General features: G+C 35.9%; 3 protein-coding genes across 11 annotated transcripts; 1 reads left to right on the top strand and 2 right to left on the bottom strand.

The window, feature by feature from the left end:
- Nucleotides 1–1,700: 1,700 nt before the first annotated feature.
- On the bottom strand, nucleotides 1,701–4,427 carry LOC105382283. Of its 4 annotated transcripts, none has more exons than XM_048622998.1 (7): nucleotides 4,342–4,427; nucleotides 3,698–3,907; nucleotides 3,289–3,424; nucleotides 2,952–3,090; nucleotides 2,643–2,693; nucleotides 2,113–2,346; nucleotides 1,701–1,849 (listed from the first exon to the last, which is right to left on the bottom strand). In XM_048622998.1, the coding sequence occupies exons 2-6, from the start codon at nucleotides 3,845–3,847 to the stop codon at nucleotides 2,127–2,129; spliced, it is 696 nt and encodes a 231-aa protein (XP_048478955.1). In that variant the 5' UTR covers nucleotides 3,848–3,907; nucleotides 4,342–4,427; the 3' UTR covers nucleotides 1,701–1,849; nucleotides 2,113–2,126. The 4 variants fall into 4 exon arrangements, with proteins under 4 accessions (XP_048478955.1, XP_048478954.1, XP_037963508.2 ...); XM_048622997.1 differs by lacking the exon at nucleotides 4,342–4,427 and adding an exon at nucleotides 4,076–4,331 and having other exon boundaries at nucleotides 3,289–3,415; XM_038107580.2 differs by lacking the exon at nucleotides 4,342–4,427 and adding an exon at nucleotides 4,076–4,328 and having other exon boundaries at nucleotides 1,701–1,852.
- A 494-nt stretch (nucleotides 4,428–4,921) lies between these two features.
- On the top strand, nucleotides 4,922–8,973 carry LOC105382284 (U-scoloptoxin(05)-Sm1a). Of its 2 annotated transcripts, XM_048623005.1 has the most exons (4): nucleotides 4,922–5,102; nucleotides 5,185–5,340; nucleotides 6,735–6,875; nucleotides 7,549–8,973. In XM_048623005.1, exons 1-4 carry the CDS (start codon nucleotides 5,045–5,047, stop codon nucleotides 7,755–7,757), a joined length of 564 nt encoding a protein of 187 aa, XP_048478962.1. In that variant the 5' UTR covers nucleotides 4,922–5,044; the 3' UTR covers nucleotides 7,758–8,973. The 2 variants fall into 2 exon arrangements, with proteins under 2 accessions (XP_048478962.1, XP_011550438.3); XM_011552136.3 differs by lacking the exon at nucleotides 6,735–6,875 and having other exon boundaries at nucleotides 4,925–5,102.
- LOC105382285 (coronin-2B) lies at nucleotides 8,031–27,183 on the bottom strand. 5 transcript variants are annotated; one of them, XM_048622986.1, is made up of 13 exons: nucleotides 26,924–27,183; nucleotides 19,167–19,364; nucleotides 16,738–16,860; nucleotides 15,547–15,597; nucleotides 14,971–15,063; nucleotides 14,382–14,546; nucleotides 13,810–14,016; nucleotides 12,872–12,976; nucleotides 12,323–12,460; nucleotides 11,244–11,346; nucleotides 10,661–10,842; nucleotides 10,188–10,343; nucleotides 8,031–9,841 (listed from the first exon to the last, which is right to left on the bottom strand). In XM_048622986.1, the coding sequence occupies exons 1-13, from the start codon at nucleotides 27,047–27,049 to the stop codon at nucleotides 9,704–9,706; spliced, it is 1,785 nt and encodes a 594-aa protein (XP_048478943.1). In that variant the 5' UTR covers nucleotides 27,050–27,183; the 3' UTR covers nucleotides 8,031–9,703. The 5 variants fall into 5 exon arrangements, with proteins under 5 accessions (XP_048478943.1, XP_048478944.1, XP_048478947.1 ...); XM_048622987.1 differs by having other exon boundaries at nucleotides 15,547–15,603; nucleotides 16,744–16,860; XM_048622990.1 differs by lacking the exon at nucleotides 14,971–15,063 and adding an exon at nucleotides 20,826–20,988 and having other exon boundaries at nucleotides 15,454–15,603; nucleotides 16,744–16,860; nucleotides 26,924–27,057.
- Nucleotides 27,184–27,618: the final 435 nt, after the last annotated feature.

Here is a 27,618-nt window from a genome sequence, read left to right as displayed (position 1 = left end):
TGTAACATTTTCGAAGTAAATTTTAATATTATGGAATATTATGAATTATCGAATCAAATTTCGTTACTGATAAATCAATTATCTCTTTTAGCACCAATTACATAATTCTACTAAAATTTCATGAAGAAAATGCACTTAACCACTCTAAATACATAATAGTTTTCTAACGCTCGGGAATACGACCGTTGCCGAACAATTACGAAGATTTCTATGTGCATTATCAATTTTGGGGAACTGTACCTACACTTCATAGGTACTTTGTGCTATCGTATTGATGGACCGCCAGCAGCAAACAAAATGGTATTAGAAAACATTATTAAAGTTTAGCTCTGAATTGAAATTAAAATTTCAGTCTTATTCAATAATGTAGTACTTATATCTCTATTAGATTGCTCACAGAATCTTAAAAAATGTAAACGAATTTAAATTTAAAAGTAGATATTATGTTTTATTATGGAGTGTTACTGAATTATAATGCATTTACAATCCAATGTTTTTTTGGGATTGACGATGTTTCCGAATGTTGCAATTAATGTGATTATTGGAGGTTTCCAAGCTTCATATCTTACGGCTTTATGTGTAGTAGATATACAAGAATAGATAATGAACTAAAGCATTCGATTGCAATATTACATATTGAGGTAAATTAAGATTACGGACTATTAAAAATACTTCAGTAAATCCCGTAACTTCGGCTAGTTAAAGAATAACATATTTTCTAATTTTAGGGCTGTCAAAACCTTAATTTCTTTAATACAAATTCGACTCTATGAGTGTTCCCGTAAATGTCATTTTTTGCTAGCAGAATTTATAGTTTGACAGGTGACAGGGTTAAAATAAGAATTTCTGCCTTCAGAATAGCTACCAATATCTCTACAGACCATGAAGTCTTGGACCGACCACTCTAGGTTGTGGAGCTATTAATTTTGCTGTGCTCACAATGTATGTTTAGGTGTGTACCTATCGCACACAAAGTCTATCACATTCTATAGAAGCCCTTTAGATGGATAAGGTAATTTTCTGTGTCTGTATTCGGTAATTTTCTGACCAAGAAAATGACTGACATTTAGGTACGCACATTCATTTTCTAGGGAGCTCCGCCGAAAGAAGGAAAGTTGGATGGGATTTTAATTGCTATAAAGATGATGGAACGGCGACAGGGCAGGGCCCTGATCTACAGCTGCTGGTCAGCTCTATTGCTTAGAAATACGGTGTGTTAAATACTGAAAAAACATACGTGGCGCATATTGCTGTGCTGCTAAATTCTTGTTATTTATTTAGATTTACAACTACATTAAGCTTTTAAATAATTTGGCTCAAGACTGTCTTTAATCTTAATCTTAAAGGAGGTATTGGCGGCGTGAACTGGAAACGACATCTCCAATAGATCCCATTAACAGTAACTTATAAACAGCACAATTATACATATTACACTCACAGTTTTGTGTAGAATAAAGTTTTATTACAAATGCTCTATCTCTTATTATTTCTATGATTCCCGTCTTGGTAGGTTAGTTAGGTACCTACCCATTATTTCACGCAAACGTGGCCGGTAATCACAAAAACGAGAATAGGCAGAATGATAGAAGACACTAAATAAACAAGAAGTGTTTTATACCTAGAACTATCCCGATTCCGCGTTACCATTGGCATGACCAAATAAAGTAAAATTGCACGAAATTAAATTGAAAGTACGCAAAAATCAGTCAACCTCCCGTTTATTGGTAAAATATAATATAATAATATGTACTTACGTATCTAAGTAAAATTAATTAATAAATAATTCATTGCTGACCATCTCTTTGCGTGTAGGTGTGTGTAGGGCTCACTTCCAACTCCATATAAACAGCTACTGAAACATAGGGTTACGTTATGGTTAGGTACTTTCGATTAGCGAGTGTATTTAAATATATACTTACGAGCAAAGCTTTAAAAATGAACTATACATAGGTATAATAATATGATCTTATTTATACTAATATGTAGGTAATTATACTCGAAAAACTGGACGTATAATATAGTTCTGACCTAAATATTTACAATAATTTAAACATATTTGGATTAATCGATCTGGGTTACATAGAGACTATGAAAAACACGTAATTTACATACCATTCAAATATTGGCTACAGATTCAATAATTTCTTCCTTTTTGATCGTGGCTCTGTATTGCGGTGTTCTGATTTTATAGACATGTCTTGCATTACATGGTTAGGCTTATTTTGTTGCGACTCTTGTGAATTATCGAGGCTTGAGTCTGGCTTTATGATTGGTTTTACTTCTTGACTAGATACTTCAGGTTCCATTTTTATTCCAATTGATATATCAGTTTCCACCTCTGATTTCCTAAAAAGATAAAACCTTTTTTTATCAAGTAAAAATATTTATATTTAAACTTGTGTTCCTTTTCAATACGTTTCGTGAACCATTGGTAAACCAGACACGAAATAATTTTAATTGTCTCTGATTTCTGGGAACTTGAGGGTAAATGGAAAGTGTATTTTACGGCATAACCTACGATGCCTATATAATATTATAATGTCATATGTGCGAACTCATATCGTAATCACAAGTAATAAGGCAAAATAATAATACATCTAAACATATGCATAAATTCTCAATAAATATTTAAAGAAACTTACACTATTCCACTGGCAGCTGCATTATTTTTAGAACTCAGTGCTTCCCGTTTACTGAAACATACAAAATTAGAAAATATTATGGATTATTCCTTGTTATAGTAATCAAAGATAAAAAACGATTCCAGTTGAGCTTAGAATGAAGTACAATCATAGAATTCAATAATTTGAACTTATCTCCTAATCTACAGTGGCAATCATTAACGCAATATTTGCTGTTTTAAATTAAGACTATATTTGTAAAACACTTTATACAAATATACACACCTAATAATATTGCAAAAAATAGCATTAAAAATAAAAGTAACTTACACAATAGACCAACATTCTTTTTTGGTATTCTTATATAGATTATCTATGTTTTCTGATGCTGTGAAAGCAAAATTTTCTACATATTTCTTGTGTAGATTGAGATGAGCCTCTTCATTGAAAGTGTCTGTTTTGAAGCACTCTGTAAAAATAAATAAATTTATAATAAGTAAAGTTTTTGTCAACCTATGCCTAGGGCAGCCTCCTCCTACACAACAGTGCAAGCCCATGTGGTTTTTGGCTGCCCTCTCCTTTGCTTGCCAGATAAAGCCAACTGTGTCAGTGCGATTTTGGGTGGATGGTCTAGTGTGACAGTAAGTAGTGTGGAACTTCAACTTACTAAGAATTTTCCCGCCTTCTTGCTTGTACTCTTTGATTTCTTTGTTTTTCTCCACTAATAAATGTCTGAGTTCTTGTTGACTAGCTAACAGGTCCTGTGTTGACTGCCACAATGGATATGTTACATTCTGAAAGAACTATCAAAAAATATAATTGATGTTTTATTCAGTATATTTAGAAGGGAATTAGGTATAATGGTCATGAGAGTAAATAAGATTAATTTTGAATATCAGCAATCAGCATGTTGCAAAATGTATCATTTAGAAAACTGTAAGTTTAATGGGGTGTATGTAAGGAACCTCCTTGAGTCAACTGTACCACAATACTGTCTAACAAATACTTTGCTGTTCATCACTTAAGTATATGCAAGAAGTCTCATTTTATAGTTTCCATAATGTAAGTTAGCTTACCATTTCTTTGGTGCCTTCAGTTAGGCTAAGGAGCAAGTTGATTGGATAGCCACTCTCTGATACTTTCCCTAAGTGCAAGTCTAAAGACCCACAGCTAATGGCACTCTCCTTGACAGTCACTTTTGTAAGGGTATCAACAAATACCAACATGCTTTCAGCTTCAGCCAATAGCTCTGCTTCTTCAATGCCTTCCAGAATTTTATTACACCTCTAGTAGATAAATAAAATTCCATTAGGAATAAATTTACATTTCACAATTTAATACTTATTATTAAGGCCTTAATTTGTAATTTGTTAAATTAAATAGAAGGTATGATATATGCATAATTCATAGTCATAAAGTCAAACATAATTATTTAAATGATACATAACACAAACCTTAACACATTCCAAAAATTCTTCTTGGCTCAAGTATTTTGACCAAATTGATATTAAATTAGTAACATAAATCTCAAGGAATTCATTTTTAGCAAATTTAATGAAAAAGTTGGAATGTGGAAATGCCTTCCACATTGTATTCCTATTGGATTTTGACATAACCTCTTTCTTATTATCGACTTGTATTATTTTAAATGAAATGAAACTAACTAGTGTATTATGACCATGTAAATCTGGGAGCAAAGAAAATAATATATTTTCACTACCTAGTATTATTTTTACTGATCGTAAATTCAGCAGACACTTATCGAAAATAAATCAGATGACTTTATCATAAAATATAATAATAATATAGAAAAATAGGCTGCGGCGTTTTTTATATTACAATATAATTACTAATATATTTAATTTTAAAGAACAAAATTATGAATCATAAATCTTCATGATCTTCTCAAACAAACACGAAAAAATAACAACAAAACTCCAACAAAACAAAAACAAACTATATCTTAATGACAATCTGTCATTTTAGAGTGATCTGTGAATTGTGATATTTATTTACTCTGTGGCCACTACTTAAATGTAGACCTCCGAATAACAACTTGTAAATTCAACTAAATTCACACAATATTATTTTATTTGATGTAGGTATTTTATCAATCTTCTTTTTTGCATAACCTTCAGATTTATCATTGTGTATATGTCAATGTATATCACACAATTAACCTAAAGAAGGTAATGCAAATAAAGAAGGTTAAAGAAAGAGTCTTTGCAAATAGATTACGAAACTTTTTTCTTACTGCTCTGTGATATTCTACATTCTCTTTGATTAGTTTGCTTTGTTTGACGTTTGACTTATTGATTGACGTAATTTTGATATTTTTTTGACTGGCTTGTTTTCATAATTTTAAAATCTTATTTCCTCTAAAATCTATTTAATACATCTCTGGTATAGAAATAAATAGCATCATGATTTTTACTACTAAACCGCTTTTAGTTCTGTGCATCCTATCTATTATAAAATCAGGTAATTACGTACTTTAGTGTTAAGGCGTTGTCCTGTTATTCAATTTATTTCGTTATTTTATTTTGTTTTTATTTTATTTTAGTGCACAGCATCAATTGTTACCAGTGTTTTGGTTCAGACTCGAACAACCCCTTTGAATGTAACGAATACTTAGATAGTGATAATGATTTAGCACCAACTGATTGTGCCACTATACATGATGCTCAGTTCTGTATAAAACACGTTGGTCGGTTTGAAGGTGAGATTCAAATTTCATGGGTTAGTGGGAGAATTGTAAAATAAATACCTAACCTTGTTAATTTAGGAAACACTTGGGATTGGTATTCTATTAAGACTTGGCATAAACACTAACCTGATTAATAATTTTAAGCATGAATGAATAATTGGGTGGAAGATACATTAAACTAAATACCGTGAAATGGGGTGAATGGGGATGGTTTTCAACTTTGAGTGCCAATTTCTCATGAATTTTGTACTAACAACTTTTAGTTTACCATATTAAAAGTTTAGTCTTGACTTGTATTTTATGAAAATGCATACGAAAATCTTTGATGGTCAGCCAATTTTATGTAAATTTATAAAATATATGATGTCCCTATTCATACACGTATAGGGGTTAATAGGGACGGTATTGAGAACAATAGAGAAATATAGTCATGGTTGTCACAACCCCTAAATAAAAAAATTCGGTAATATGTAGTAAAATGTACACTATACCTCTACATATTTCATTGCTTTCCTAGTTAAAACTTTAAAATCAGTTTTTGTTAAATTAGGTATATATTTTTAAAAAATACCTGCACAAAGTACCTAAATGTCCCTAAACATCGAAGTAGAAAAAAGTTTTTTTTCTACTTGGATGTTCCTAAGTATAAAAATTTATTAACACATTATGTAATAAAGAAATAATTTTATTGTATAAGTACAGATACTTAGTGGCGATATAGGTAAGTGACAACCCTATCAGTCCCTATCCCTATCCGTGCTTTAGTGTCCCTTTTCATACAACTACGTCCCTAGTTTATGGGACTCTTGTCCCAATTCACCCCACAGTCGTCCCAATGATATCCTGTAGGCGTCTCTATTACCCCCATTTTTAGAGAAATTTACCAGGTCTTATTAATTTCCAATTTAAACTAAAATTAATAAATAAAATCGCAGTAACTTATTTAAATTGGATAGAAAACAAAATTACTTTTCTAATTTAGTACGATTTATCCAATAAAAATAACATTTAACGTCTCTTTTTCCAAAGTTTCTGAGGAACAAAATTTCGACCTTGTGAATGGCGAACTTCAGATGTATTTTTTTCTCACTTGTAACCATCTTCACGTCAAAAAAGTGTTACTATCAACAAAAATCAATTTTCTACTTTAAAAATCATAAAAAATCTGACCATTATCATTTAATTTTATAGTAGATTTTCCGCTTCAATTTCGTTCATCGATAATATCCCTATTGACCCCTGAATTCCTATTCACCCCGTTTTACGGTACCTCATTACACTTGTGTCAACAGGATGAGCTAACAAAATTACTAATGCACATTTTAATTTTTGTTAATCTTTCTTCAAGTAGTTGTAATATTATACATGTAACATTGACTGTCTAATAAGTATCTACTTTATAATAGGTCTTGCAATAGAGTGTTACCAGTGCAACAGTTCCTCGACTATGGAATGTGGTGATGGTCTCATGCACTTAGACGGTGGCATCTTGCAACCCACATCTTGTGAGCATGTCTATGACGCTCAGTACTGCATCAAACAGATAGGTCAATAACACCACTCGTGTTACAAAATTTGATTTGTTTTGTCACTAGGATTTTGCTTTTACACCATTTTTGTTGTTGTGTTATTGTTGATTTTTTCAAGCAAGGCCACAACCAGCATTTTTCTTGACAACCATCTTTTCTCTGCACTTTGAATCAAAATAAATTATATTTGTAATATCTTACATCTCTACCTATGTTTAGGTAAAGTTACATTTATAGTGTGAGTTTGTTACATGTTGTTGTTGTTCAACACTGTAATGGTATACTGACTTGTACATGATTAAACTACATTATACCTTTTTATCTATGTATGTCCAGAGGAAACTAACCCATTTCATACCATTCACATTGCAATTTAGGCACTTATTTAAATAGATTTGTTCACAGCACACAAGCTTTTATGGGTTTACAGGAAAAAGTTAAAACTGATATCTTAATGACTTATGTGGGTAAGTAGTTTGCATGCACATAATATTTATAATTATGTAAACTAATATGACAAATACTTTTTCAGAATAAATGTACATAGCATGTTATTTTAATCATACAACACATTGTTAGCTTGCTGTGGTGCCACTACAGTTTTACCAGAAACAGTGTAGCCTCAAAGCACTGCATCAAGCTAGCATATTATCCCATGTATCTATTATTAAAACTTCACACTTTATTCCAGGTGGTATAAGCACTAAGAGGTTCTGTTCCTCATTGGATCTGGGTAACTACTGCAACTACGTTCAACAGCCTGGTGACAAGCTGGAATACAGGACATGTATCTACACCTGTAGCACAGATGGATGTAATCATGCCACCGGTGTGACGGTATCCTTGAGCACTATGGCTCTTGCCGCATCACTGCTTTTACTCAAGAATTTATATGCATAAATTCTAGCAAGGAGACATTATGGTTAAGCAGAGTGTTTAGACTAAGCTTTTGTGTGTACATACGGGTTGAACTATGCACAACTTATGAATAATTGTAATGTAAAATGATTCCATTGATTGTGTTTATTACTATTGTGACATTCCATTGTTTCCAGCTTCTGTATATTCTATATTCAATAGACTGATAGTAAATGATTATTTTAATAAGTACAAAGACTTGTAATAAATTTTATACATTTTACTGTTGGTTTATTATTGAAAAGAAACACAGTCTGCCATTCAAACATTTATTGAAAATTTGTGCTACACAAGCTATTATATAAAAATACATAGGTAATAAATATTAAACATCGACTTAGCCAAAGTAAAAATATAGCTAACATACAGATTAATACTTTGATTTAAACTTAGATACACGAAATACAATCAAATCATCGCCTTTTAGACTGGATGTGGAATGTAATTTCAAAAGTTTCATTAGTCTGAGAAATGTGGCACTGTCTAGTTACTAGGCAAGAAATTACGAATAATGCACACACGCGTTTTATTACATTTATTTAATATAATAAGGCTTTACAGGCGATTCTAATATCTAAAACGAATGACGCAAATACTTATGTTGATAAAAAGTTCAGGTAACTTTTTTGTACATTTAGCCAAAAGTAGAGCTTATTGCTTGTGTCTCCTTTATCCATCCAGCTACCTATAATTATAGTAAAATAGAATATCATATTATTATAAATGCTTGTTGACAACAGAGAGTTCATGAGTACTTAAAATACATTCTAGTATGTTGGGCACATCACAAAAAAATCATAAACAAACATGTTATTACAAATAACAGGTAACACTTATAAATCAGACTATAAAATAAAGATCACGAACAAGTTGAGAATAACATAATGTGCAATAAAAATTGTGCTTCACAGCAAACAATAAAAATGTCCAAAATTGTAAAAAAAGATTGAATAACCCTGATTCTCATTGCACAAAACACCATTTAAAATCGTAACTAACAAAAATATGATCTAACAAAATGTTATAAAAGTTGTCACTTAAAATTATAAAATACAGCAATGTCGTCTGTAATCAAATCATAATATTCATCATGTCATGTACTTATCACTATACAATGCTACTATCACAAAACACTACAAAAGTCCAGCATTAGGCGAAGCGCATGCAGTGACGCTAGCAAAGCAACCCTCGTCGTAAAGCCGATATGTAATCTGTTATAATACCATGACGCACAGATTTTTTAAATGTAATTCTTGCTTTACTGAGTGCTTAGAGTAATGATCATTCTCTTTTCTGAGTGCTTAATTAGAGTAATGGTCACAAAAACATAACATCAAGTCTCCAAAGTACTTGGATGCTTTAGTCTGACGGAAATACACACCTGCGCGGCATAGCGATCAGTGAAGGTTAGCTTGACCTGCGTCTCTGCATATACTTACTCTTAAAATGATAATATATATTTACAACTAAAGCACTTTATAGGCCTACTTATTTTATAAAAATATTCAATATGCCGTAATGCAGGGCTAAAAAAGTATGCCATAAAATTAACGCACACAACTTTCGTTGGGCAACTTAATATTACAGGCAAAAAATACCAATACATACAGCAAAATTTTGGAATGATAAACGTTGCTCCCATAGTATTTAAAGACTTATAATACTGACTCATTCTGGTTCTACCAAAAACTGTTAGTTTTAATCTATCAATTGCAACATAGCCTCATATGAAATGACACGAGCGAATACGCGTCTTTCCAGCCGCGACTTCACAACTCATTCACTCGAGCATAGCTAACAACGCTAAAATGCTAGATTGAGCACTTATTCACTACTATCTTTGTGACATAGTAAAAATATGTTTTTATTATGAAAGCACCAGCTAGCTAACTCAATGGAACATGGCCTAAATGTTGAAAGAGGATAGTTTAAGAGTTTTCCCGCTGCAGACGGGATTGTAGGGCTGCAACCTGCTGCTCGAGCTCCCTCACCCTTTGTTGGCTGTTCTGGAGCTGCTTCTTGGCGATTCTTAGCTCGTCGCCTTGCCTGTTGAACGCTAGCCGCAACTGAGAACAATACATAATTTTAGTGTATAAGTACGGAGGATCAGGAAGAATATGTATACTCAGGATGTAGTAAAAGGTGATTTGAATTAATATACTATTTTGACCCGCATAATAGACATACTATATTGGGAACGCAGCCTGGCTTCGCGGCACGGGTCCGTTAACAACGTAGATAAACTCGTTTGTTACGCGTTCCACCAATAACATCGTCTTGTTTATGGAGAATTGCGACCAAGAGACGTTTATGTACTTTGATAAACGACCCGTGCAGCGAGGCCAGGTAGACGATGACGGTCGTTGTTACTGCGTCGACACACAGATGGCGCTGTAGACACACAGTACTCACCTCGTTCTCGGTACTGAACACGTCGCCCTGGTTGATCTGCTTGTAGAGCGGCACGGGCTGCTCGTCGCCGCCCTGCTTGCCGAACATCTTCTGTAGCTGGTGGAACTTCGTCGTCTGGTTGAGGTTGGTTTTCTGGTTCTTCTCGTTAATTTGCGCCTGTGGATAAAATGAAGTATAAGTGAGATAGCAGCCGGTAGAATGCTATTAGCATTAAGTCCACCTGATTGTACATCTACTTTTGTAAATTGTGCAATAAAAGTATAAATAAATAAATAACCGTTTTGTTAAGACAATTAATAGGCTACATAATTAATAAATAAGATAGGTCGGGTATTGGTTACTAAAGTAAGTAGGTACTAAAGAAGAACACTGAAAACAGATTGTTGTGGACAGTCATCCACTTCGCTTCCAATGAACGACACAACACTTTCGCAACCATTACATAATCTACAGTATAGTTACTTAGAACTTACGATATTATTGTCGACGTGGTTGTCGGCGTAGTTGTCCTCGTGCCACGTGACGAGCGGCCGGTAGTCGGGCGTGGTCTCGCGCGACAGGAACGCGAACTTCTTGCGGTTGTTGGCGTCTTGCGGCTGCATCGCCGGCGCGTCCTTGCTAGCTGTTCGCGGCTTGTGTGTCGTTATTGTTACACCTGGTGTGGGGGTGGTTTTGATTTTTAGAAAAAAAAGTTACAGATTTTACTGTGCAATAGTAAGGTTTATGGTAAATAGGATTTACACTTGTTTATTGTACGACTCTTACGTAGACGTTGCCGTTGTTAATGGGAACGACAGACACCAACTATATTACCACAAAAGTTTAACCGCTACTAGTAAGCTATCCAATGAATATGCTGCTCTTTTATTATTTGTTAATGATCAAGATTAGATGGTCAGCTACATTAGTTCAATAGCACAATTTTATACCCAGTCAAACTAACCAACCATCCATGTATGAATGAATATATGTAGTTAAAAGGCGCTTCGTGAATTTGACAAGACAAAGTATAAAAAAACCTGACACTGCACAACATATAAAAAAGTGTCCACTCACCTGTCTTCATGCTGATGAGCACGGGCGGCGCGTTCATGCCGCTGAGCCAGTCGCGCGCCGAGAGCGACGGCAGCGGCGCCGCCGTGTCCGGGTATAGGTCCTCCTGAAATACACAGATAGTTATTAATTGTGTTATCGTTTTGGTACGAGGAAAATTCATCAATCAGATTTTGAGCTGTCAGAAAACCTCCCATTATTAGTAGCTTACACGAACTCATTATCAACGTCAGCAGGATAAGGATTTAGACTGGCAACTAGGGAGAATACATCTTTGCACATATCACACATACACAGTCGGACTTGCGCGGGAAAGATTATGGACATAGACTCGCATAAGCCACACGACGTCTCTCTCTCAGCCTTCCGTAGTCCACTGTTGGACATAGGCCTCTCCTAACGATCGCCACCCCAAACGGTCACCCGCCATCTGCATCCAGCGGCTTCCCGCTACCTTCCGCAGATCATCAGACCAACGGGTTGGGGGGCGACCGACACGCCGTTTGCCGACACGGGGTCTCCACTCCAGAACCTTTCTACTCCAGCGGTCGTCGGCTCTGCGGGCTACGTGGCCAGCCCATTGCCACTTCAGCGTGCTAATCCTTTTGGCTATGTCGGTAACTTTAGTTCTCCTGCGGATTTCTTCATTACGAATCCTATCTCGCAGGGACACGCCTAACATAGCCCTTTCCATAGCACGCTGAGCAACTCTGAGCTTGTGGATAAGCCCTTTGGTGAAGCACCACGTCTCGGCTCCGTCCACACGACGTAGCTTATATCAAAAATTATAGAAACTCAAATAAATACACTATTATCTTGCTCTATCAGGTGGAACATGCATCTGAATGCATCGCAGGTTCTTACAAGTATACATAACGACTATGTCTATAGAGCTTCCACTATGTTATTGTATTTTAGACGTTTCCTTATGTCTGGTAAGTAAAGTTGGTTTTCCTTTGCAGTCATCAAATAATATTTGATGACATACACATACATATTATGTATGGGATTTCGACTGTCAAAAAACCAATAATATTTTTGGACAGAGTATAGCTACATAATAATGAAGGTGGAATACAAACCTGGAAACAGTCAGACTTGCGCGGCACTATCATGGAGATGGGCTCACACAGCCCTCGCGATGTGTGCAGCTTGTAGAAGCGGAACACCTCGCACGCCGCGGTGTTGAGACCGCGCTTCGGCATGAAGCCTAGTCCTCGCTGGAACGGATAAAATTTTATTTTATTCACATTTTGAACCACCCACGTAAGAACTTAACTTGTTGACTATTGCAGAATTGTATTATCTTATTTATGGTCAGGTACAATGATCTTCAGTCACTGGCTCTACAATTTTAGAAATCAAATTACAGCATCTATAAATGGCAGATCACATTAACGAAGATTACCACTGAAGGCATGTAGTATAACAGAACTCCATCCTGTTCTATGTACAAGCGATTATACAAATCCCTGCAGCCTAGAATAAGATTCAGGTCCAGTAATACTACTAATACTGTTACGTATATTAATCACTAATGAAGTGGCTGACTGGCCCAGCCTTTCACCACTGTGGCAAACCCTAGTGAAGTTCTTGGCAATAACAAGAAGTGATATAAAGCCAGTACTCACTTGAGGGTTCCCGGACAGGAACTGGTTGAGGAAGTGCACGTAGGGCGCGTCGTCGACCACCTCGTAGTAGCGGATGTTCCCGTCGCCTTTACCGGCGAGATACACCTGAAATTGTGCAATTAAATTCGGTATTAGTATGAGACGAAACTATTAATGCTATAATGAGTTCTCTTTACACTTTAGGTATATTGCCAGCTTTGTATTGTATGTAAAATATATCCAGTGTATTAACTCCCTAAAAGTTCATGAAAAATGAAAACGTCTATAATAATATCATGCCAAAAAATATTAATCACAAGGGGTGCCTACTTTGGTACTCAAATAGCTTTTTTGACATAAATATGGTCTGAGAGGTTATGTCTACATTTTCAGCAACAAGGGCGCCTCAATCAAATGAAGGCCTTGCAGATCACATTTATGTAAAAAAAAGCACTGTATATTATATCACATCACGACCCATTACGTCCCCACTCTGCTGGGGCACGGGTCTCCTTCCAATGAAGGAAGGGTTTTAGGCCTAGTCCACTATATACTAATACATAATGGGGACCACAATAAAGGATCACATTTTGGGGCCCGTGTACATTGTACATAACAATATCGCACTCTCAACTCACCATATTAGTATCACAATCATAGTACGGGAACACGACTCCGCTCGAGCTATCAATAGTCTCGCACGTCAACGGCGCGCCCAGATCGTGTTGGTCCCAGACCGCGTACTGACGGTCGCTGTAGCGGGAGAACCCCGTCGACAGCAAAACTCATGTATTTGTTAAATATAGCATGAGTAGTAAGTATATGACAGATCCATATTATTTTATTCGTCATTCGTTCGTTTTCAAGGCTTTATTTACCAGTTATAAGAATCTGGCAATTAAACATCCCAGGGCTCACGCTATATTTTACGAAGTATACGTATCACACCTTCAACTCACCATATTAGTATCACAATCATAGTACGGGAACACAACTCCGCTCGAGCTATCAATAGTTTCGCAGGTCAGCGGCGCGCCCAGATCATGTTGGTCCCACACCGCGTACTGACGGTCGCTGTAGCGGGAGAACCCGGTGGTCAGGACCTTGCCTTGGTTGCCGAGGAACGTGCACTTGGACGCCTTGGTGCCTTGGTGGCAGGTGCCTTCCTGTGGAGGTGAAAAGTTGGGGTCAAGGTTAGAGGCTTGTCAAATTGTGTAAGAGGTAGCTTGTTGATGGCAAGGGGGGTTTCCTTCAAGGGCACATCATTCTAGCCTTAAAAACACAAAAGAGAGCTGTCTTGCAATCAGTTCAACACAACGGCTTTGATTAGGGTTGTAAATGGTCGAAGCACAACGGATAGCATGGTGGCTCTCTGACACTTCGGTTTTAGTGAGCCAGAGTTAGCCCGTGTTGATACTTTATACAGAGAATCTCTTTTTGTGCACGCCGCTTTTTCTATTGCCAGTTGTACCGTGACATAATAATATGCAGTAGATCACGTTCTACTATGTACTAGGCGCGCAGTACTTACAGAAACCACGATCCCGGAGCGCGGCTCGATGACGCGCAGCTTCTTGTCCTTGCTGGTGGTGGCTAGCAGCGAGCCGTCGCGGTTGAACGACATGCAGTAGATCACGTCGGTGTGGCAGTCGATCACTTTCGTCGCCTCGCCCTTGCCCACGTCCCAGACGAAGATCTGCAAGGAAAGGAAAAATGAGTCCCTCAAATATGTTCAGACTTATTGGAATATCAAACTACGATGAAAGACAAATAGCCGGTAGTTGGATAAGAAAGGTCAGGAAAAAAGTGTGCTTGCGCTCCTTGGAAGATATGCCCAGCAGTGGATGATTACCTACATACTTTACATAGATTTTTATTCATAACGCGTGGATTCAAATAGGAAGTGGTCAGAAACATCCCGTTTTCTCTTATTATTTTATGATATTCAGAAGAAGCACGAGTATTTAAAGATCAATTCCAGTGACGCGCTTTGGGAAAGGCCTACGTCCAGCAGTGGACTGCTATAGGCTAATGATGATGATGACGAGAATTTAATTCTCCGTTTCAAAGTTAAACTTCTGAATTGACCGTTTCACTACATCTCATGCACACAAACTCACCAGATAGTCGAAGCCGGCGCTGAACAGCACGTTCTCGGCCGTGGGGTGCCACTCCACGTGCGCCGCGCGGCGCTTGTGCCCGAGCAGCTCCACCAGCCACTCCGTCAGGGCATGGACGAGCCACCGGTGTGTGTAGAGGCGGCATAACACGCGCTTGCCAATGTGTAGAGGCGGCATTACATAAACCCAACACAGCGCTGGCTTGATATTTGTCTCATGCAAAAAGTTTTTAGCTTCTATTTTACTACCCAATGCCTGGCGTCAGCATTTCCGGCTTCGTAATAACCGTATAACACGGTGTCTACACAGATTGCCAATGTCATTTCGACTGGCAGACAGCGCTGGCTTGATATTTTGCCTCGTGCAAACGGTTTTTCAAACCAATCAAGCGCCGCTGTCGATAATAGAGCGCCATTCTAGTAAGTTTTCTATCCAGCACATCCCGCTTCTTATTTAACCTCTCCTTCAGACACACACACTCACCAGATAGTCGAAGCCGGCGCTGAACAGCACGTTCTCGGCCGTGGGGTGCCACTCCACGTGCGCCGCGCGGCGCTTGTGTCCGTGAAGCTCCACCAGCCACTCCGTCAGGTGCATGGACAGCCCGCCGTCCGGGATGTGCCATAGCTTCACCTGGAATGAATGAAAGATATGTGTTTATGATTGTAAATTGTTCAAGGCTGTGTTTGTGTGCATTTATTTCTGTTAAAAGGCTTTTTTTTTTCAAAATGTGCCGTGACAGTTCGTTTTGACATTTACATAAATTTTGGAAACCTATCTCTTAATTAGTAGTGAATACCTAACCTAGACAGTAGAAGTTAAGGAAGATCCGGAATACTTAGTCCATCCGCGCTCAGGTTAGTGAGGAAGCATACGGTACCGAGGTACCCCAAGTGATTTATTACTTTTTAGTATCATAATATCATGAATATTATAATATTTAAGAGGCCGCTTACGCACTTTGTTGCATGCGTCCGTCAGATAAATCTGCTGACTTTACTTGATAGGCACCTAGTTGATTTAGATCTCACCAAAATACAGAAGTCTACTCTTATCTTTTCAATTCTAATAGAACAAACATTATATTTTGAAAGATTCCCATCAGACCAACCGTTGCAAGATTATTCTTCTACCTAATTGCACAATGTTGAACCAATTCACAGCGCTTTATGTACAAACCTCAAACTGTTAAATATAAAGGTAGTCCCTTAATAGATAATAATATGCTAATAATTTTGAAATGGCAATATGGAATTAAATTAATCTTAAGATATGAAACAGTAGCTTACAGTGAAAGTAATTATGTGGAGAAATGTTCACATAAAAGAGAATGATTGATAATAATTCTACATAATGGTGATGTTATGATAATCTCACAGATTATACGGTAAATTTGCGAAGGTAGGTATATTTCCATCACCAAATGAGATTGAAAACAGCGATAAAGCCACACCTAATGGGCTATTTCCTAAGGTGTGTAGATTATGAGAAATAAGGATAGGTAATTGCCCATATATTTTGGGTAAATACATCTACCCATCCATCATAATTACCTCCCCTTGATACTAAACTACTGCAACTACCTAATACGTCGTTAATAATACATTATTTACCGACACACTAAGAAAGCCTATTATTGTAAGAAGCACCTTAGGATATTTATAATATAATATCACTAAACATAAGAGATGCTACTTCAAAGTGCCGACCGATAAATAGTATAAATACCTACTTTGAGTTAGAAAAAAAGCAAGAAATAAAGGTAAATTTTACCGTGCAGTCATCAGAACATGACGCGATGATGTTATCATTGAACGGGTTCCACTTGATGTCCAAAACTGGCCCCTTGTGCCCGGTCACGCGGCTCGCGTTGAAGTCCAATCGGCCCGTCTGAAAAAAAATACGAGAAATAAAAATTATGACATAATATCGGACTGTACACAGAAAGTATCAGTTTCATTTCGGTGGTATAGGTTGTGGTTTGCTCTAGAACCCGGCTAGATACAACGTTCAACTCCGCAAAAGCTTTATTTAATGTATTTATTAAACATTATAGACTACTTATGTTCTATTAGAATGGCCAAATGCATACTATCTACTATCCTATCACATATCTAAATAAACTGTGGTTTGGTGTTCTTAAAGTCTCTGTTACTGAAAAGCCTCTGACTTAAACTCACGGGAAAGCAACGACGCAAACGATTGAGTATATGGCGTATTAAAGGTACCGCTATTTTTTTGCATTCGATAATTAAGTATGAAATAGCAGACGTACTAGACCAATAATAAAGTTATTCCATTTAGATCAAATCACTTTATAACGTCTAATTAAGTGTAGATATGGCTCCATGGACTTTACATTACACTTGGTGTGTGAAGATACAATGATAAAAATACAAATAAAACGTCTAACTACTGCATTTTCTATCAACACTAACAGTTACGCTTCGCTGAAATATCAACCTACAGAAACAGGCAACATTACATAAGTACGGTTGAAAAAAAACTTTAATCAAACCTTGTTTTGGTAAACAATCAACATAAAATAAGTAAACGATATGCAGCGACGATAATCTGCTTTATCCTTATCAGAATAACGTGAATCGAACGGAGAAATAATGAGCGAACGCAACGCGATAACCCCATTGTTCCATCGATCTCTTCATTTGCATGAATCTCTTCTGCCAGTGAAATTACTCTTCCCATCACAAACTATATTCCCATGCCCATCACTCTAAAATACCTTTTTGATGCCATAAATTGTTAAAAATTACCACGAAACAAAGAATCCCATGTTAATTCACACGATTTAAAAGTGATTAATCATGCAGATTCAGTTTGGATACTGTCGTCGTGGGCATATTATTTACGGCTGTCTATGCATTCATTGAACATGCACGATTTAAAGAAAAAATGATTAATTAACTTATTGTGATTACTTCATTGTTATGCGCCAATATAAAATGACACAATGTCAAGCAGATAAAAAAAATACTTTATTGATCCGCATAGCTCGTATTCAGTTTAAGACAATAAACCGCATAGAAAGAAACACTACTAGCAAGTAATTATGCTGCCAACGGTTCTTCGGTCTTCCTCCCATAACATTTGGACCTCATACCGTTAGCACTTGGTTTTTGCAAGCGTCAAATAAAAACTGTAATGTCTAAATTAAACGATCTCACAACGCGTTCATTCGATCTATCAAACTTAATAGTTCAAGTTGTAGACTTGTCTAGCTACCATTATAACGTATTAAAAACTTTCATACAAATCTTTATTAAGTGAAGAGATCTGTCTGATATCTACATTTAGAGAAATAATAGTTATGTCCATAGACACTTCCGTATTCATATGGGTATGAGAATTTGCATATGATGTATTTATATCAATGCGGGATCACTAATTATGAATTCTAGATGTGTGTTACTTAGTGCCCGGGGGGTTTTCAAGGTTCTTGAGCCAGCCATATACCCACCTACCGTGCATCTAATCCGTTTTATATGTTTAGTGCGTCGAACAATGCCATATTAAATCAGCAAAGATATAGAACATTACATATTGGAATAATTTGTTTATACACCTACATAGAAAATAGGTAATTTTTTTAGACCAATCATTAACGAAGACAATCGCTACCTCATCAATATTTCTGACCAATCAGTCATGATCATTGAGATTATTATGATTATGCACGCCCCTCTCTCATTTACATTCAATTGGGCCAGGGCCAGGATCGGCCAGGATTTATAATATGCCGGTCATCACCCAATATACTTATTGGTTTGTATGTTATGACTCAGAACGTCTGATATGACATCCTCAGATGTTAATCTAATGCTGTCGATATCCATTCAGCTCGCTCCAAGGTTCGATGAAGAAGCCGAGAAACGATACTCTATGAGAAAAGACCGGACCGCGATGAACGTGGATGATGATCTTTTTGAATAGCATTTTATACAAACCACACATATAACATTGAAAAGAATGTCAGCTTAAGCCCTAATTTCACCATACTCTGTTAGATCATGAACACCCCGTTACATTATAACATGGGATTAGTTGTTCAATTTTGACATACTCATCTGTCTAGAATTCAATATGTAAATTTTATTTTAAATGACACTTATAATCTAACAGGGGTGTTAATGATTTAACAGACTATGGTTAAACTAAGCAGAAGGATAATAACTCACATGGTCCAATGGTAGGACGAGGAAGGCACCGCCCCCCGCGACCTCGGTGACGACCGCCACGAACTTGGGGTTCACAGCGCAGAAGTTGGAATCGTGAGCGTTCCGCGTTATCTTTATGTTGTCGTAACAACGCTCTCTTTTAAACGGCACGCCGTACACATGACGGAACTTTGAGCTCCTCACTCCACGGAACCAGACCTGAAAGGCAACGGCGGTTAGCGAAATGTGATCTTTTGTGGCTAGCTACAGAATCTATTTTTCATTGGTGACCTCATTGCGTCTGCTGAAGTGTACTTTCTGCGGGTATATTTATTATGTAGCTGTGACCTTTTGACACTGAACATAAAGTGCTAATATGATGAGGTACAGTTGCATAGTTACGTGTACAGTCTAGACATCGTTTTAGAGATCGATGACCCGTGATTACTTAACCCTAGCGGTGCGAGCCTAATAGAATTTTCCCCGAATGACGGAAAACACATCAAATTGTAACAATACTGGCGTGGTTCGCAAATCGATATGTAAATGTAGACATAGCACGTATGCGTTTCCCTATAACGATCGTATAGTCAAGGCGTCCATAAAAGACGGGAGGAAATAGTTTGTCCGATAGAAACGAGGAAAACCAGACGCGATTATTAGTGTTACGGAGAAAATGTAACGCATCTTGTGGCGTGTTTAACTAAACCGTTTCCGCATTTCATACAACCATTTTGCAACAAAGATTAACGTTATGGAACGTATGTTTAGATAATGAACCAAATATGTAGCGAAAAGCAAGTTAGTAGGTTTGAACAACTGTAAAATATATGTACAGTAACTTGTTGATCAAGTGCCCTATATGCCGTATTAATTAACTACTTATTTATGTGTCTCAAACAGATTTAAACTGCTGATAAATATATCAGCTACTCCTACATATTTAAATAATTATTAAAGTACAGTACTTATAACTTTTAACACGACTGAATTCCATAAAGGTTAACTATGTTTATTATTCTGATAGAAGTAGTTACATCACCTTTAAATTAACCTGATGATGACATAGGATTCGTCACTAATTTGTTTACTAGTCGTAGGTATCATTTCAATGAAAAAAGATATATAAAAAAATGAGACAAATAAGTTTGAATTAATAAGAATACAACTTTAAGTTGGTCCTCGAAAGATTTTTGCAAGATTTGATAAATGTACAATTTATAGTGTCCGTATTTTTACTATAATATGTTCTAGCAGCTTCAACAAGTCAGTTTTACTTTACTTAGGTATAAATAAATAATTAACATGTATCACGTCACCGAAACCGCAAAAGTTATCTCATCTCTACAATAAATAGTTGAGTGTCTGGCCAATTAAAGACAATCTATGCAATAAATATTAATTCACGCTGCCACTTGCCCTATTTCACACATGAACAATTGAAGATATAATATTAGTTTGAACAATTTCTCCTTTTTCACGCTTATATTCAATTAAAATAATTTCGCAATCAATTTGTGCATTGATTCGTGACTATAACAACAGTATGAACTAGGTATGTACTTACCTAACAAGTTTACCAAATACAGTATAGGTATAGCATGCAAAATGTTTTCTAATAGTTTTGTACTTAGATAAAGATAAAAATAGTGCTGGAAAAATAAAATATACATAGATTACCTGTGAGTTTGTCATCTTGTCTCGATTCCACTAATCCAGTGCGACATCAAAACATGCACTACCAACGCAGCAAAACTATAACTTAGTGCATTGTACTACAGTCATTTACAGTAAGTAAAAAAAAACACAACAGCTCCCACAACATGACGCACTGAACTTAACACTGAAAGTTCAAAATAAAAAGAAACATATGCATTAAAACACAAATAAGTAAGTAAGAATAAATAAACCAGTAACAGTGCACATAATAAGGCTTAAATAAAACTCGGTAATATACGTTTTGAAATGTTAATTATCTAATAAGTGATTATGAATAGAGCGGGAGGCGGCACCCGAGTGACGCGGCGAACGAAAAAAAAGTGAAAAGAAGCGAGCATGTTGCGATGTCGATGCCACCGCCTCAGAGAAATCCGCGCTCCCACACCCGGAGACTCCAATCCAAGATAGGTAATAAAAAGTGCATTATTCCATACACCAATAAAATTTACAGGGGAAAATAAAAAATATGATCTAATAAGTAATATTTAAAATAAACCTAAATCATCTTCTAAATACTCGACTAAATATCATAAGCCACCTAAACTTTGAAATAGAATATTTATTGATAAGTCCACAAGTACTGTAAAAAATTGAAATCGGCTGATCCGTTTCTAGTGCGCGAAAGACAGACACGACTAGCTTTCAACAGCATTTTTTTGGTAGGATGCAAGCATCAATAAACTTAAGTGTAAGTATATAGAAAGTTAAACCATCAAATTAATGGAACTAGTTGGGATTGCTTTCATATAAAACCTTCCCACGAGCTCCGCATTATGTATACTGAATGTACTTAGCACTATCAATTAGGGTAGCCTGGGTACGGTTAAAACAGGGTACGGTTGAAACAACTCTAATAATTCCTAAACTATGGGCGGTACGACGAGGGGTCCAAGGGGAGAGGGACGCGGCTTGCGAGTCCAGACATGAATCACAGTGCTTCGTCGCATTTCGCGCGCCGTGCACGTGTGTAGGTGGCCTCATTGTATTTTTTTCGACAAAAGTAAGTATTTTGTTTTGTTTTCTATTTCCAATTGTTTCGTTGATATTAGCATTTGTGTTTTAAGTGTTTTACTACTTTGTTGCTAGACTTTATGGGTTCGGAAACACTAATTTGTTGTTGTGTAGGTTATTTTGTTTTGGAGGTGTGTTCGTTTTAGTAAAAAATGAGTGGTTGGGTACGGTTGAAACGATATTTGTGGGTACGGTTGAAACATAGAGTTCATATTATTTTCTTATTTTCTAGATGCCGAGAGTACGTGTAAGGAAGACTTTGAGGGCGCAGATCGACTTGTTGCAGTACAAAAACGCTTATGAAGAGGTAAAAGCAGGATATTCATTGCGGACAGCTGTGGAGAATTTTTGTTTGGTTAATTTTAATTGAAAAGTGTTATTAGTTCTGTTGCTTTTGTTAACTACGTTTTTTTTTATTATATTTAGTTTTAATATTGTCACTGAGAACGTTAGGTTAAGGCTGATTAAAGTTATCGTTAAGTTTATTAAAACATTGAAGACTGTGATTAAAGTTATCGTTAAGTTTATTAAAACATTGAAGACTGATGTTAATATGCTATAATTATTAATAATTACAATAAATGATGATTAAAACTTGTTCAAATGTATTATTTTTGTATCATTTGCATATGTTTCAACTGACCCCAGTCACTGTTTCAACCGTCCCTGGTATGGGGACGGTTGAAACAAATTCTTTTTTTTTTTCGATTTGGTTTTACAAAAAAAATAACGTAGCTGGTAATAAAACGGCAATGCCTTTTGGTAGGTAGAAACACGCTCTCTTATATAAGATATCTTCATCATCGCTCGGCTTATAAACGGCAACATTGTGGACGATATTATTGAAATTGTTTCAACCGTACCCAGGCTACCCTACTTTAAGCTACTATCTATCTTACAAAACTATGACCCCATATAAGAATATATTTTCAGCCATTCCTTTCTGAAGAATGTGATGATGATGATGGCCTCCTCGTCGTATCCGACGACAGCGACCCTGTCTATCTTCTCGCATGTGCTCTGATGTGGCTGGAGAAACCGAACTTGTTTTTAAACACCCGGTCACAATGTACCCACTTCATGGCCTATGGCTATAAACTATAACTATATCTTCAACCTATCCCTTTCCCGAATTTACCATTCTCCATTTTTTTTTTAACATATTTAAAGTATTCATATGAAACTGCTTTTCGAGTCCTTTTTATTTCGAAAGCGTATCTTAAATATTTAAAAAGATTTTGGATGCTTAACATGAGACTTATTTTTGCAGTCCAGTGTATTACGCAGTTTTTTTTTGCAAAATCATGTCATAACACTTTTGCAGAGCCACTTTGAAGTTGCAAGATCGTTGATGTTACAATTACAATGGAAGCAGCGGAGCGGTTACAATCAATTATGGAACCTAAAATTAACATACCTAGGTAATAATTAAGAATTTTAATTAACTTTAAAGAATATGGCACTGTTTCTCCCTTGAGCAAATTTAATTTATATGTAATAGTATGTATACTTGTATATATCTATGAAAATAAGGCCAATCACAGCGCCGTATTCCATACTCAATCTCTGCATAACTTTATGTGAACATGTGTGAAAACTGACAGAATAATATTTAAATATCTCGGCAGGTAAAGTTCGATTCACGTAAATTGACGTAAAACGACCGAATTGTCTTTCTCCGTTTTTCTATTGTATGTACCTACCTACTTTATATTGCTGTAGGTAATTGCCTTGTTTCTTTTAGCCAACGGCAGAATACCTTCATCAATAAAAAATACAACGTGGTATGAACAAAAACATCCGACGATGTGTCGACCGAGCTGCTATTGATGATACTGTGTTACTATTTTTGGTCATCTTCAGTGAATCGTAGTAACTACGTAGTTAATATGTTTGCGGTCGACAGTCGAATATCGATAACCTGGCTTGGTGTGATGTGGATGTGGTGGACCTATCATATAAACGCTATGTCTATAAACCTCATCAAGATTGTGATAACTTCAGTGTTCCTGTTACTAGACTTTACTAACCCCTCGGAGTAGTTGTAGTCAATTGTCAATAAAAATCTCGGTTGGCTGCTCAGTTAGTATTTACCAACAATAATGATATAAGCCTAATTACATCACAATAGCGCGAATAATTTGACTATGTTAATGAAGTAAATAAGGTTGCTTACAATTTTAGCAACATATCATAATACCTACGAGTACACATCACAATACTTAGTTTTTTTTACCTATATCAAGTCTCAGGACTTCAGCGGCAGAAGTTTAGTGTTCTTATCCTAGGGTAGGTATAGACTAGGTATAGACTTGTATTGAACAGCTTTAAAAAAATATGTTAAACAAATTAATATGAATTTATGAAAAACTAGCTGTTACCCCGAACTTCGCTTCGCCTTAAAAAGTTTTCCCGTGGAAATTCCGGGACAAAAAGTAGCCTTTGGTCTTTCTCAGGTTCTAGACCATAATGTATACCAAATTTCATTCAAATAAGTTCATTAGTTTTGGCGTGAAAGAGTAACAGACAGACAGACAGACACAGTTTTTACTTTCGCATTTATAATATTAGTTAGGATAAATACTAACTGAGCAAATTCAGAAACACTAAACATAACGTAATATGGATTGGTTCAGCGGAAATTACCTATGCAAATATGTGTAGCAATGATTTATGGTTATACTCAAAACCTACAAACCATACATTGATAGAAAGTTAATTGATAGAAAAAAAATCTTATGTAATATATTAAGAATCTAAAATCATGTTACATGATGATATTAATAAATTAATGAGTCATGTAAATAAACGGAGAAAGTATGGTTAAAATGCAAATGAGAGGTCTATTCTGTTTCCTTTTTTTCTAATGAATAATGTATGAGACTATAAAAGACATTAGATTTGCATCATTTGTATTATAGTTGGTTAGTCATTTGTAGTAATATGAAGTAACCAGTGATGCACATGCACAATATGACAACAACCCAATGTGATTTTCACCAAACATTTAAATATTTTAAAATCTATTGCTTGCTTGCTGTATAGTGTCAGAGCAAGACAGAAATAGATTTAAACAGGTTTGGTGCAAGTTACCCTGAGAATATCAAGATTTACAGAAGAAACATAATAATTATTTCATGCTGCACATGCTAAATTTTCATTGAGCATTGTGTTGATATAATTTATAGTTTTTGTATTGATAAATCTATAGGTATTATGATTAAGGAGTTTCCTTGTTATCTCAACAAATTATTATTGTATGTATACAATCAGACCAGAACCAACTGTTAAAAGTTTCTATTAATTAGATAAAAATGTCATAATTACCCCTTGCTAATGCTTGATTGGTCATTGACTCCACTCTTGTTCTACTATGCCTATTTAATTGTAAAGCAATTAAGACGGTAAGTAGACTACAATATAATACAAAGAATCTCCCTGGCTGTGCAGCGAGGTAATGCCGCTAGCATCATGCGCATTTTCGTTGGATATGTCTTGGGGCCGTTTATTTACTAGTAATATCTAAGCTCAGTTAGTTTTATTTTGTTGTGTATTTATTAATTGCAACTTGATTTCGAAATAAATAAGTAATTTTAAATGTTATACATTATGAAATAATATAGGGATAAAATGTCTTCTATTGGTAAGTACTCACTAAGTTTCAAAGCCTAAACATCTGGAATTTTATTCGAATTTGGACAAAAAGACTTCATATCGGAATCATCCAAATGAAAATGTGTATTCATTAAATTTAATATGTAGCTAATCTAAAAAAGGTTATATATTTTTGTGCTAGTAGGATGTCATAAATTTGGTAAGTACCTATTCAAATGTAAAATAATTATGCTACTGTACTATGCTACAGGTGGCATTAAGGATAAGGCCTTATCCTCTCATTATAAAGTCTGTGGGTACAAATCCAGGGCTAGTAGCACGGGGCGCATTTAAGACATAAGTTTTGCATCGCGCTCACTCACATCGCGCAGCCTCAAGAGCGAGCGCGATGGAGAACTTTTGTCACATCCTAAATGCGCCCCAGCCCTTCTGGCAAGTAACATTAAGTTAATTTCAATTAAGGACTTTAAGATCATATCACATAGTTATTATGGTAAAAGAACACCTAGAAAGGAAACTTGCAGATCTAGATGCAAGATGTGTACAATAAGTTCTCATATTAAAATGGAGAGACAGCTCCCAACCTAACAACCTAGTAAAAATAGAATGGCCAAATCTGACCCGCTTTGCAGCCACTAACCAAACCAATTTTTATTCAGTGATAAAGGTGTTCTATATGAGGGAAAAATATTTTAAAAAATCTAAACCACTTTTAAAATTGATACTTAGCTTGCGGGAAACATCTACTACAGTACAAAGACTTGATCTTTCAGCACCTATATCTTCGTTCTCTCATGCCTCATAATAATAAACTTTACACCAGGATATAGTGTAGTCATGGGCTACACATCAGTATACATTTCATCAATGGCTGCTGTGGCCAGTCATAGGGTCATAGAGATTTGGTCATTCTCCTTTACAGTACAAAGTGGGTGGCACCTACCTATTTTAAAGTGTTCCTTGCTTTTAATATTTTTCTAAGTATATCAAACAATTTACATTAAAAGTAGTTGGAATTTGAAAGGTCAGGAGATTAGAACTGCTATTTGAAGGCAATGTATGCACAATTTGTGTGGGTTGAATGTACTTAGGTACTAGTAATCAGTGGATTAGAGTTTCACAGGACCGGATTTTCCCACAAGGGGGGGCCTATGATGACGAATTTATCTTTTATGTATGTATATTGTATATATCTATCTACACAATTTTAAAGACCACAAAATCACCACCATACTTCGCACAATATAAAAAGAAAGACTTGCGGCTATGAACTACTAAAATAAAAAGCCCACATGCAAGACTTAACAAAGAGCTTTGTGAATTATTGAAGAATCGTAGGTATATGCTAAAATATAATTAACATTTCAAAATTCGTTATAATCATTTATGATAAGGATAGTAAGTCATTTGAATATTAAAAGGGAAGAACTTACCTTAGTAGCTGGTTTATTACAAGCTCTCACATCGACAAGAGTGCTGTTCTTTGCCGGACTTTTCTCAGCAATATGTATATCTATGCAGTTAGTTTCTCTTATAGACTCATCCTTAGCTGGCGGCATATCCCTGGATATGGGTATCCTGCTATATTCAAGTTATTTAACACTGATAGCGGTAATTATCTAAAATGTTTACACTTTATTCACAAAAACACAAGCGTCTCCCTTGTGGAAATCGAAGTGAATGAATGAAATATGAAATAAATGAACGAAATTTTAGTGATGGGAAATTGGGAATTCTCGGTCATCGATTCCATCATTCCGTCCTGTATTTTATTTTGAAAGGAGGACCGGCAAAAATCTGTGGAGCTGGTCCAAGGAGAATAACGGCATGATATAATTATGTTGTCATAAAGATATTTCAATAGGTAGGTAAATTGCTAAAATCTTGCAACTTCGATATTTTGTATCGCAATATTTTTTTCTCACAATGATTTTATAATAACTAATGTAGGTAGTATATTGGACTACTTTTCTAATGATTTATAATGTGCCGTCAACTCAAGTAGTTATTGGTATCAAGGACCATTATGTCCGGTCTTTCTTTACTTTGAAACTTGTGGGAGGGGCAACTAAACATCGAGGTACAACTTATAAGTAGGTACTTATGAGTATATTATTTTAATTTCCCA

This window comes from Plutella xylostella, chromosome 9 (genome assembly GCF_932276165.1).
Source record: "Plutella xylostella chromosome 9, ilPluXylo3.1, whole genome shotgun sequence".
Taxonomy (NCBI): domain Eukaryota; kingdom Metazoa; phylum Arthropoda; class Insecta; order Lepidoptera; family Plutellidae; genus Plutella; species Plutella xylostella.
The sequence above is the reverse complement of the archived record's forward strand: the minus strand, read 5'-3'. Positions and strand labels throughout refer to the sequence as shown.